Source organism: Seriola dumerili, unplaced genomic scaffold (assembly GCF_002260705.1).
Source record: "Seriola dumerili isolate Sdu_G_001 unplaced genomic scaffold, Sdu_1.0 BDQW01000073.1, whole genome shotgun sequence".
Lineage (NCBI taxonomy): Eukaryota > Metazoa > Chordata > Actinopteri > Carangiformes > Carangidae > Seriola > Seriola dumerili.
In genome coordinates this window covers 1,334,032-1,347,124 of record NW_019174328.1, presented here as the reverse complement: position 1 = coordinate 1,347,124, position 13,093 = coordinate 1,334,032, and the positions used below count along the sequence as shown (strand labels likewise).

At 40.2% G+C, this 13,093-nt stretch overlaps 1 protein-coding gene across 1 annotated transcript in view; it reads left to right on the top strand.

Annotated features, from left to right (window-relative positions):
- Positions 1-13,093, top strand: part of LOC111220678 (regulating synaptic membrane exocytosis protein 1-like) — a 105,457-nt gene that overhangs the window by 3,002 nt on the left and 89,362 nt on the right. The window contains exon 2 of the mRNA XM_022743851.1: positions 1,203-1,277. Within this exon, the coding sequence (XP_022599572.1) occupies positions 1,203-1,277 (75 nt within the window). The remainder of the gene's footprint in view (positions 1-1,202; positions 1,278-13,093) is intronic.

Sequence of the window (13,093 nt, the reverse complement as noted above, 5' to 3'; positions counted from 1 at the left end):
ACAAACACATCCAGAAATTTGAAAATTTGTTACCAAAAAAAAAAAAAAGCATGCCTGATTTTAGGTTACGGTAAAACCCGAGGTTGTCAAATATGCCTCAGTCACCACTGTAGAATCACTTATAGAGTCAGTACAACAGAAGATGGTTTTGTATCTTTGAGGAACAAAGAGCTATTGCCATTTTTAATGTGACAAAAGTGTCTGATAATGAGAGGGGTATCCACAGTATTGACGATAAAAAGACGTGTTCTGTTTTAGACAGCGTGGGTGTTGGCGGGGATTTCTCTCTTCAGAGTTCCCTCTGTGATCAGAGTGATCAGAGCCCACTGTTCATGTTTATGGATGAGATGGTTTTGAATCACACTGCGAATGTGTCAGTGGACATATTGAAAGCATGCCACTGTTGTCTGAGGCCTGTCATCAGAGCCCTAAAGGTATCCTGAGTGTCTAAATGAACAGTCTTTATCAGTTCAGTTTGTATTTAAAACATTAGCTTTATTTTTAAAGTTTGGTTTGTGAGTGATTGCACTATCATTCGACGCAAAATAGCTGAGCTGAGACTCAAAAATTCAAGCTTCAGTCTGGAATAATGGCAGTAAATAATATCAAAACATGAGGTTTTCTGAGGATAAGAAGACAAATATTCACATTTGAAAGCTAGTAGATACTGACACGAAATCCAAGCATGGCAAAATGAACCCAGGGCAAACCTCAGTCTGGATCCTGATGATCTGATCTGAGTTCAGACAAGTGTTGTGATAGTTACAGGAATGACGTCAGACTTTTTATGAATCCTTCACCCATTAAGTTTTACAATATTGACAGGTGAAGTCTGTTCAAAAAAACAAAAGCACACCTGGTGCTACTTCGGATGTGTCTTCAGTGATGAACTTGGGGTCACAGGGTGTTTCGGGTCTTTAATCATCAGACACCCTCACCCAGCCCCTGACTCCTGTACAAGTGGCACACATTATCCACAGGACCCCCCCCCCCCCCCCCCCCCCTGCAGTTCCACAGCTGCCGCAAGGCGTTTTCAGCAACCTCTAAAAAAACATTTCAAGCAAGTCTTGTTAAGTCTGTTAGCTAACCATTCATTGCAAACAGGGAGTTTGAAATTATATAAATGAACCAAATGCAAAAATACAAGAACGCCAACAAAAGTTCAGAGTAAGATGTTGTGCTTTTCTAACTTTGTGTTTCAGAGAAGAGAAGCCTATCCAAGCAAGAACGGTAAACCTGGTCGGGCAGAAGAAACCTCCGCAGCAAAACGACGTCCGGTGAGTGGCAACACTAGTCAGACAGGAAGTTAAAAAACTGGTCCTAAAATAAGTTTAAAGTTCATTGCTAATATTTGCCTTTACGTCACTTTACTGTCACTTCAGTGGCCCATAACAACCTCCGAGAGCTGGCAGTCTGTTGTTTTGCCTCACATTCATGTTTTGCTGTGGAGTCTGTTTTACACCTTGGATGAGTCAACAGTATAAAAGACAAACTCGTGTTCTGGTTACTATGTTTTGAAATTGTGACTCAAGCCATCATTATGCAATTTGTATAATAATCTAAGTGGGATGGTGTTGGACAGTCGCCTCATTTAGATTTCTAGTTTTATATTTAGGAGGTTTGGTGTCACTGAAAATAGGTTTCTTCTCTACCTTCTGAGTGACTTTGTCTCCTGTTTAACACACACAGCCCTCGTCTATCAGTGTACAACACTAGCTTCTGCTGTGAAGATGGACACGATCAGTCTGATAAGTCCAGTCCAGATCCTGTTGAATCATTAGAGACTAGCTGATGTTGTGGTCCTCCGTCGTAGCATTGCTGGCTTAGGCTGGATTCAGGCGCTCAGTGTGTCTCACAGTTACCTTTCCTGCCAGGCTGCTTGTCTGGAGGAATGACTTCCATCGTGTGTGTGTGTGTATGTGTGTGTGTGTGTGTCTGTGACATGTTTCACTTGAACTTCTTGATTGTATCTGGACTCTGATCAGACACTGTGATTCATTATTACAAATGTAGACATAGGCCGACAAATGAGATAAGTAACCACCAAGATTCAGGCTTGTGTAATTTTCAGTCAGTTGTGTCTATCATTTGAGTCTGTTGTTTTTTGGTCACATGTTAATTAATGTTATTCAGCAGTTTATTGAAAGGTCCAGACGATGTGCTGCACAGTGATGTTCATCAGTAAATCCTTGTGAAATAGGTGCTGCCGGAAGCTTGTGTTCACTCTCACTGCTAGGTGGCGCTAGCTGGTTAGCCGTACATGCTAGTCATAGTCAGACATAATTCATTTCCAGTACAGATTATTCAAGAGAACTAGCTATTTGTCTCAAAACTGTCAACACATCATGCCTCATTGTGGATGAGTTTATACAATAAAAAGGGTTGTACACTGTAAATATGGATGGTGATAATGACCTGCAATAGCCTCCTTTCTGCTGTCCTTTCCCTCAGAGACCAGCATGGTCATGACGATTTGCACCAAAGTTCAGCAAAGCTAAACTTGACACAAAAAGTAAAGGAAATGTTGGTTTTGACCAAGTTCAGGTTCTTCTTCTCTACAGTGTTTTTGCCCTTGAAGAGCTACAGCAAGCTAAGCAGTGATTAACGGAAGATAGTGCACAATGGATGCCGTAGAGCACCTTAAAGGCTAGCTAAATGTTTTCGTGGCACACAAACAAAAAATAAGAGGGATCATATCGGTCACCTTGAGTTGTGAAAAGTAAGAACTCTGCGAACTCATATTAATAAAGTTAAAATGATTAGTTAATTAATTGATTTTGGCTCAGGAGGTAGAGCGGGTCGTCCACTGTTCGTAAGGTCGGTGGTTCGATTCCCAGCTCCTCCCGTCTGCATTCTGAAGTGTCCTTCGGCAAGATACTGAGCCTCAAATTGCCCCTGATGTGAATAAGACTATAAAACGCTATATAGCTGACTGTATGTGCAGTCCATTTACTATGAATCGATTAGTCGATCAACTACTATTTTGGTAATTGATTAATCCTACCTGTCATTTTTTCAAGCAAGACCAGTGAGAAACAAATCTCACAATCAGCTCTGTGAATTTTTTCTTGTGTAGACTGGACAATGAATCGATCAGTTGAGAAAGTAATCGACAATGAAAATAATTGTTTGTTGCAGCCCTACATATTCAATTTTTGAACAGACAGTGCTGGGGGACAAGCTGTTGGAGCTTTATGTTGCAGTTGGATGAGCTCCAGTTGAATCATTAGTTACATTAAAACTGGATTGGTAAGAAGTCAGAGGGACTGTGTACAATCTTTAGAAGAGAAATCCCAAGCAGCACTGCAGTAAGAGACAGCGGTTAACATGTGGTGCTTTTTAACTGATTGTGATGATAAAGCAATGTGAATGGATGCAATGGATTAAATGACCATACACTTACCTTTTACTTTTATATGTAAATCTACATTAGGAAAATTACTTTAAGCTTTAGTGATGCCAACATCTTTACGTCTATATTCCTATCAAAAGTGCCAATCATGGAGCGCCTCTATCCCTTCTCAAGCTCGCTAAGTAACATCATGCTCATAATGCAGGTGGTTAGAGGTTAGCTTTTGCTGAAATGATGCTTCCCATCTCCGCTCCAATTAGCGGGGACTGGATGCTTGGTGGGTTGGTCAGGAGCGCTTCTTTATAATGGCTCAGCTCAGTCATCTTTCCTTCACTGCTGTGTGTGTGTGTGTGTGTGTGAGTGTGTGTGTGTGTGTGTGTGTGTGTAAAGTCTACTTATTTGATTAGTGGTTGTTAATATAGACTTGAATCGCCAACATTACTTGAAACAGACTTTGTCGTTCCCACTCTTTGATGTTATGTGAGCGTCTCCGTCCCGCTGGCTTATTTGCATGTTGAAATGCGAGTTTTCTGTGCATTTCTGTTGACTCCTCTCGCCTGTAATGTCCTTTTTTTTCTGCCACATGATGATCAAAGGATAAAGCTTGTTTATGTTCTATCTGCGTGCACTATATGTGTGTGTTGGAGTGTGTGTAAGTTGGATCAGAGAGTGAGGTGGGATTACAGAGTAAGTCAGCTGGAGCACATCTGATTCTCCAAGGAATCCCACATTATTGGCCCCATTTATAACATACAATCTGTGTCGTTACAGTCAGTATTCCCCACATTATTCACCAGACATTACAGTCAGTATTCCCTCTGAACTGGGACAGAGATATTTGGAAAAAAAAACGCACAGGGCTGTGTTGGTGAGGCCCTGTGGCTTCAGGTACGATTCAACCACTATCGACGTCTGTTATTTGGTGGGGCCTTCTGTTTCGGTATCCTCGCTTTGCTAACGATCACGCTACGCTAATGTGTGTGTGAACATGGCCCCAGCATCTTTTAGTGTTATCATCTCACAATACTTCTTCATTCTCCCTCTCTGTCTGACATATAAATACACAGTATAATTAGGGAGTGACAGTAACAAAGTAACAAAGTAAGGTTATCCTTTTTACTTTTTTTGTAATTTATTAGCTTTTGTGCTTTTACTTTATTAATAACCAGGAGAAAATTCTAATGTGTAATGCTAAATTCACACATGGGTTGACTTCATGGTTGCAGCATCGTTAACATCACATCAAAAACACCCATTCAGCACAGAATATATGATGTTAATAATTTTGTGACAGTCTGGTTATGTTGTATTGACCTGTCAGTAATGTTATGACTTGGTGGATCAGGGATGTCCCAATCAGGTTTCTTTGGCCCCTGTCTTGATCCAAGTCCTTTAGCATTGGGTATCAGCCTGATTTATGTTGCTGAAATATTGATGAAATAGCCTGTGTCTGACACATTGAAATAACAGAGCTGGGGACTCATGAGCTTCTTGAACTGAAGGCTGTTGTTCAAAAAAAAAAAAAAAAGTTTATAAGCTTAAATTATTGATGTGATATGAATGAAAGTTCAGTTGGGAGAATGTCACCACTCACAGTGATCTGCTAGAAAGAAGACGTCTGACTCAGTTGAAGTTGTTGGAGCTAAAGAGACACAGCGGTGGTTGTACAGTGGTGTTACAGAGTGGAGGTTCTTCCCTCTCAAAGTTCTCACAGCAGCAGGTAGAGAGCACACAAAATACCAAGTTTCATTTAGGCCTGTCATCAAGTTACTCACAGTATTGACATTAATTAGTGATAACAACCACGGTTTAACTGATTTAACTAGTTTTAACTGGCTAAAAATTAGAAGCTGCTAGCTGAATGTTCTCTACACTGCTTTGCTAACGTGTATTAGCGTCGGAGCTAACTGGATAGACAACAGCAGAGAAAGTCCAAGGAGCTATGTTTTCGTCACATTCAAACTAAAGAACTAGGATTACGTGGCATCTTGTGTAGTGTATGTGAAGTTTAAACTCGTTATAGTTGGTACTAAGTGAAACAACTACCTGGTCATCTACTGACCAGGTGAGGTTAACATACACACACACAATATCAATGTATAGATGAATATAGCCAAGCTACCAGTTACTCATCATCAAATGAAGCTTCACTACACTGATGCTAACCCCAGAGAAATGTAAGCTAAGTTAATACCAACATTTATTTTAAGACTCAACCAACTTCAGTGATATGTCAGTGATCAACGTAAGTGTCTGTCAAACAGATACACAGGCTGCTGCTTATTCAATAGAAGAGCGTCGCTACTCAAAAGCTATTGAAAACAGCTCACAGCAAGGTTAGCACCACGCTACTAATGCTAATAATTGTAGTGATTGACGCCACTGCCCAACACTGTATATTTGTAGCTGAGGGAATCCCTTGATGGCAGACATCAACTGTTCATTGTGTATCAAGGCGTTATGTTTACTCACAGAATTATTGTAACGTTTGTAGGAAAAGAAGTGGGCGGGGAAACCTGGCTGCTGATGGTCAGTTCCTGCCAAACGTTTGTCAGAGACCAAACAGACTCTTGGTGAGCTGTTGATTGAGCTGCCGGCAGTCTGAAAGCACTGTATGAGAAAATGTTTTAAACTTGACCACATTGTACTTCTGTTAACCTCTTGAGGTTTTCAAACTTTTAATAAGCCCAGGACTTGTAGAAGTTTCTCAGTCTGCAAGGGAAAATGTAGCTAATCCTTCAGCTGTATTTAATCACCATATGCAAGAGTTTCAAATGATAATATCACTATGTCACAGTGTATATTATTAATGACCCTGTGTTACTAAATCTATTTTAAATTAACATTTTTTCTTTGTATTTTATATTTAAGTCCATGCAACATTAAGAGAGGTAACTGGTTTTAATGCTGTGGCTAATCGGTGTAAATGTAATACATATGAACACTAATTGACAAATTATATGTAAGAAATATTGTGGTCACAAATCAAAATGCCATTTTTCTTTTTACATATGTAGAATATGTCGCACCATCCCTCCAATCATCCCTGTCTGCACAGTGACCCCCATGCTTCTGTAAAAGGCAACATGCTTCTGTACTGCAGTGTAAGATGTTTACACTTAACATCCCTGAATGCAATTGGCCAGGTGTCCCCTGATAGCAGGGTACCATGGCGATGGCCCAGCAGCCCTGTAGTAACCTCAGTCAGCCCTGAGATTGGCGAGGAGTCATTTCCTCACTTCCTTTAGGGATTGGCTGTTATCCTGGTCTTCCCATGAGTCTTTGCTCCAGCGGGGGACCGGGGAGGGACTTGACACACTCTCAGTTACATTTCTGTGTGTTTGAGAGATTTCCTTCTTTACTGGATAAGACACAGGCTGGGCCTCATGTATTTTGAATTGTTTATGACTGGATTTTTCCATATGGTGGTCAACAGAGAATAACTGCAGTTTTTTAATGTTATATACTTCTGTTAAATTCATTAGAACTTGTTTTTGTGAAACTGAAGCACTTAGACGATCATATAGGATTTAAACAAACCCACAGATGAAACAAAATTAGGTTGTACAATGAGTCTTAAAGGCAAACATGTATCATACCTGTCCTGAATGACTCCACTCAAAGTCAGTGCAAAAAGCCTGCTCTCATAGCCTCCTCCTGGCTCCCTGATCTGTCTCTAAGAGCACTTTGCCTCTTGTGTTTCTTTGTAGTCTTGCTGCAATGAATCTCAAACTTTTTGGGCAGTCTCTCCTTGAAAGCATTTGTGGTGTTGCACTTGGGTTGCAGACATGAAAGGTGATGCAACTCAGTTTTGTTAAGAATGAAAAGGGACAGCTTGAGAAAGAAGTTCAAACCCTGCTTCACTTTAACACCTCCACACACCTGGACAGTGACAGTGACCAGTCACCATTAGAAAGGTCGCTTCAAACACTAGGAACAATACATCTGCACATTCCTCTGTAGTGAGGGATTATGACCAATATGTCAGGTTTATTCTGAAATGTTTGGCTTGTCTGATACTGAATCCTTTTGTATCTCACCCCATCAGACTTTAGTGCAGCAGTTTTGCAGTCCTCCCAGCCATGCTTTGTTGTGTACAATGTTTTCATAACCAATAGCAAGAATGGCCAAAGTTCTGAATGTAAGAGCCAAGTTATAATGAATTGAAATGGTCCTTAAGAGCTTTGTCAGGCAGGGAGACTGATGAAGGACACATTGTTTAATGCAGTGGTTCCCAACCTGAGGGGGTCCGACACCCCATGGGAGTTGCAAGATAATTTCCTGGAGTCGCCAGATGGTTGTAGAGAAAATAATAAAATAAAATATTATAAATAAAATGACATATTTTAGAGAGGAATTATTTTTTACATTACATTCTTAGCACCAGTGATTTAATTTAAAACAGATTTTATTGAGTGTGTTCATGATAGTTAAAGTGCATGCACATGAGTTTCTGATTGGACACAAAAAAAACTCTTTCATTTTGGTGCTTTTGTACCGCTGTATCGTGTTTAACCAAGCAGCTATAGCCAGTTTTGCTAACTATCACATCAACAACATCTGGCTGCAGTATACATCACAAATCTCGCACCCTCCATGTTAGCGAATGGGACATGGACCAAACTAACAAATCAAAGTAGTACACGTCAAATATATTTTTAAGATGGTTTGGGTCATTTTAGGTAGTTCATAACACACCAGTGTTTGTTCAAATGTTAATTTTTCTGATCAGTTCAATTAGTTATTTGATACTATAAAACAGGAGTGTAACGTCATGATTGACAGCTGTGATTGACCCACGATTGGGTCTGGTTTATGGGCGGGACCTGCTCAGATTCAGGCTCCAAATGACGTTACCATAGCAAGTTGGCAGCGCTTGTATCAGGGATATTTTAACTTCATTTTTGTACGGTGGAAGGAAGTGGTGATGCGTCGTCCATCTTTATGTACAGTCATTGATCCACTGTTCTTTCTCTCTCTCTCATTGACTGTCCCTTCACTTCCCTGTCGGCTTCACTTCTGTCTGTGGATGTCTACAATGGAGGGAAAAAGGAATTAGCACTGAAAGTTCTAAGAAACCAAACAAAGTGACATGTTGTGTATGTCTGTCTTTAGATCTCCTCTGCTCAGTTTCAGTACTATGGACAGCGCTGCACCTACGCATGCACCCTAATTTAGCCATACTCATTTCACTATTTCACTGCACAACACCCACTTGCTTAGCTGTGGGGCTTAGACTAATCATATGCCAAAATATTTAGACACCAAAAAGCATTAAACCATTTGCCAGTGTACAGTGTATCTGTAACAAAGGAGGTGCAGACGGTTTATGAGCGATCAGTGTGTTTGCATAGGGGTGTTGTGAGTTAAATGTCCCATTGCTGTTGGTTGGGGGTGGGTGTGTCACCTAGAACACCAGTCTGATTTTTCTGGGGGGGTTGTGACTGGAAAAGGTTGAGGACCACTGGTGTAATGGATGTGACACCGTAACGCACACAGCCGTTCCAGCATACACTATCTGTCCCAACGAAACATTTGTGAGAGTGAGTGTGAGTGGACATCTCAGAATTGGCTAGATACCGTATCTCACCTTCTGTCTTCTTTTAAAGCTCCATATTTTACACTTTCCCTGAGTTTTATTTGAAGTGTTGTGTTGTGGTTTTAAGAACCAAAAACCATCTCAGTGTAGTTTTACATCTCCTCTCTCAGGTTTCTCTCTGGAGATCTAGTAACAACAGGTCATTGAGCCAATCAGAAGAGAGGAGGCTCTGAGCAGTAAACACTCAGAGAAACCAAATCATGCAAGGTTGGATGGTGGGTCCAGGTGGGCGGGGCTTGGGGCATGGCTGAGAGCAGCAACTGCTTTTTTGTGACATCACAAAGTTCCAGAAGTCCTGACGGCTGGTTTTAAGGCTCAGTTTCTGAATACAGGCTGTGTGCATTTCTCTGTGGACTGAGGCTTTGATACTTTTACAGTATTAATATAGAACCTAGACCTGATCTATAATCAAGCAACACCTGGACATCTACCTCCTTATACCTCTTTATACTATATGGACCTTTAAGGCAAAAGTAATCCAATGATGACAGAGGCCAGGTGCAAACATAATTTTTTTTGGGGGGGGGGGGCTTTGAGTTGTCTATAGACAGATACCAAACAAATGTGACCTTGTTTTCTACCCCGATGAGCAACGTTTAGACGTCTGCAGTATTGGACAAACATGCCAGAGGGAGGCAATGATTCAAAAACATTGAATCGTTTCTTGACATGTCTCCAATTTTAATCAGAAATAGTTGGTGTACATTAGGATCAATCAGTGAAAACAAGTGCTCAGCTTCAACTACACCTGCATAAGAAAATGTGTCTCTGGACAGTTTAGTCTCTGCCACAAACACCACGTGCCACCGCAAATTACAATTACAAATGTAAAACAACAATTTTTACAGTAAACGTCAGGATTTAAATGATGTAAACTGACAACTTTAATACAAAAGAGATTAAAAAAGGGAAAACATCTTATGTTATGGTTGTTTTTTTTTAAGAACGGGGGGTGCCATCCCTTCACATCCACCTTCAGACTGTATATGTGTGGGTACATGGCAGTGTGTGAATATGCACTACGTGTGGAGGAGTGTTTGTGCGTGTGTATACATGCTGTGTGTCTGCGTGTATACATGCTGTGTATATGTGTGTTTGTGCAGCCCGGCTGTGTATGGCGTTGCCAGGCCATATGGAGCGCTGTCTGGGGAGCACACTACCCACTTAGCTCTGCTGTTGGCTCTGGTGCTCTCTCCATCTGTCCCTCCTCACTCTCTCTCTCTCGTCCCTCCCTTCATCCCAGCCTCTCTCTCTTCCTCTCTCTTTCTCGCTCTTTTTTTCTCCTTTATCTTTATCTTTTGTTCACTCATTTACTTTTTGTGTCTTGGAGCTTGGTCTCTATGTTGCTTTCCGTTTTCTAACGTAGTCCAAAAATAATCTTCCCTAGGTATTTGTCTAATTACAAGTGTGTGTGTTTGTATGTTAGTGTGTGCACTTAAGTAATACGGTGTAAGTGTCTCTTCAAGCACTCTTCTTCTCACACTTACTTTCTATTTTCTGCTAAATACTGTCATCCCACAGCCACTGTGCTCTTGAACATCTGCTCAGCTGAGAATAGCGATGAGGTACAGAGCTTGACCAACACCACAGACCTTGTGAACGCTCCCCTATCAGCCCTAGACTGTTGCAGGCCCACTTATCCAAAGTCCATGTTGGGATTCTGGAGCCAATAATCAATGAAATGACTGGTGGTGGTGGTGGTGGTGGTGGTGGGGGTGTTCAGCTCATGGACTTCCTGTGCATGTTTTGAGACAACCCCAGCTGCTCCAACATCCCAGGTGACATTCCAGGCATCCACAGCTCCTAGAAAAGTCCTGGAAAAGTGATAAACTGTATTAAGCTGAATAGATTTTTTAAAATTAAATTTCAGACATTATTATTAATATTACAGTTCATTTGAAGCAAGGATTTATAAGGCATCACACATGCAGAAGCACATTGTGTGCTCATTAACATTTACCTGAAGTGCACTGGGATCAATTATAAGGGGATTATAAGCACTGAGCTTGCGGTGATGGAGAGCCTCACACTGTACGGCAAGTATAAAGAAAACTGTGGGAGAAACACGGTGGTCTGCCATGGACAGGTCTGAGAACTGAATACTCTAAAAATATGAATGAATTAGAGTTCAGTGCATTGTTGCCATTATGATTAGAATAAGATTGTCTCACACATAACATGATCACATTTAAGAGATCATCATAAACATGTATCATATCAGCCTCACAAATCCTGTATCAGTTTAAGAATACACTGGAAGTGCGTTGCAAAAATGTCTGAATTTAATAACAGTCTTTGAGGACACACTGATACTGTAGCTCTGTGTTACTCACTCACACTTGATGACCTGATCATGTACTGTTTATATTGGCTCTTTGAAATATGAAGTATAATTATTTGCCAAATAACAAATCCAATTGTGGTTCTAAATCTACAAGAGTGTGTTCAGACTGAATGCAAAAACTTTTTCTATATTGTCCCCAAAGTTTGGCTTGGGCAATATCCAAAAATGTAATATCTCAATACAGCCCAGCCAAAATAATAATAACGCAATATTATCGATATACATGTACAATATTATTATTTTTGTGATATTATAAAAAATATGACATGGAAGGAAATATTGCAATATTCAGTATTAACAAATATCGGCCCAAAGTGCTCCCGCTCCCGTCTTTGAATTCTCTTTATACGAAATTGTACGGCCTCTAAAATTCACTTTTTCGTTAAAAATTCAAACTTCAGTTCGAATGTGGGAAAAATTGAATATTTGATCTGCTCAGATGATCTGTGGGGCGTCGCTACAATTCACTGCCTGTCTGACACATTGCGGAACCCGTTGCTTATATTGTTATCTTCGGTGATGCAACACTATGCTGAATGGATTATCATGGCACCAGCTTGACTCTGTACTATTGGTATTAGTTATGAGAATCATAATAAATTATATTTACAGAGACACTTTTATTGATAGAAATATAAGCACCATTTCAAAAGAATATGGAAAGCGCAAGAGAGTGTTAGAAAGAAAGGAGTGAGAAGCAGAGAAACACCGAGGATGAGGAGTGAGTGGGTGGAGAGGCCATCAGGGAAGGACACTGAGAGAGAGAGGAGGGAGGGGGAGGTGAGAAGAGTAGAGGAGAAAATTAAAAGTACAGAAGAGAGTTGGTTTGATGAGCTAAGGAGAATTAAACACACTGGCACTGTCAGAACTGTCAGTTTTGGAAGAATCATATTTTTGCTCTGTTTGTATTTCCCAAAATCCTAATCTGTTCCTTTTTATTTTATACCCAAAACTTTCAATCCTAGATCTGTACAGCTCACACACAGTCTGTCTCAAGGGGTCTCTAAATCAAAAACAATAACAAAAGACGGTGTTGGGTGACGTCGTGAAATAGCGTGGGATCATGGGAGTTACCATTGCCGTCAGCTTCTCCCAGTTTGGATTCCTTCAGTGTCAGTGGTTCAGGAAATCAGCAGACCGGTGATAATAACTGATAATACACTGAATAAAGCAGTTTCACATTTAAAGTCAGAGTTTCACTGGCGCTGTGTGATGGACACAGACGTCAGGGAACAGCTGGGAGCTTAGACTGCTGCTAACATGTGTCCAGACGTCTGATCATCTGGTTAAAATATATAGTTTAGTGACCAAGGTGTAAGAAGTGTATCTTAAAAATGTGGCTTGAAACTAGATAAAAGTAAATTTTGTGACCACAACTCTAAGACATGCGCATAGGTGATACATTATCATGTCATGACAGGTGACCAAATAAAACGTACTGTTACCATGATTAAAATTATAGATTTCTGTAGATTTGAAGATTGATGGAAACATTTGGGATGATGTCAGAACACAACTCAAAAAAATATAACATAACATCGGCCTAGTAACTTTTAGACATTTTAATAGATGGATAGATAGATACTTCATTTATCTCCTAGGGGAAATTCCGGTGTCCAGTAGCTCATTTCTTATAATAATAATGATAATGATAATAATAGTTAATAATAAATAATAAACAAAAATAGTTAAATTAGTCCAGCTCGTGTGTGAAATAATAATAATATTGTGTAATAATGTGGAAAAGTTACATATTATAGCTTTAAAAAAGATTATATTGCTGGTAGGCTTGTGCTAT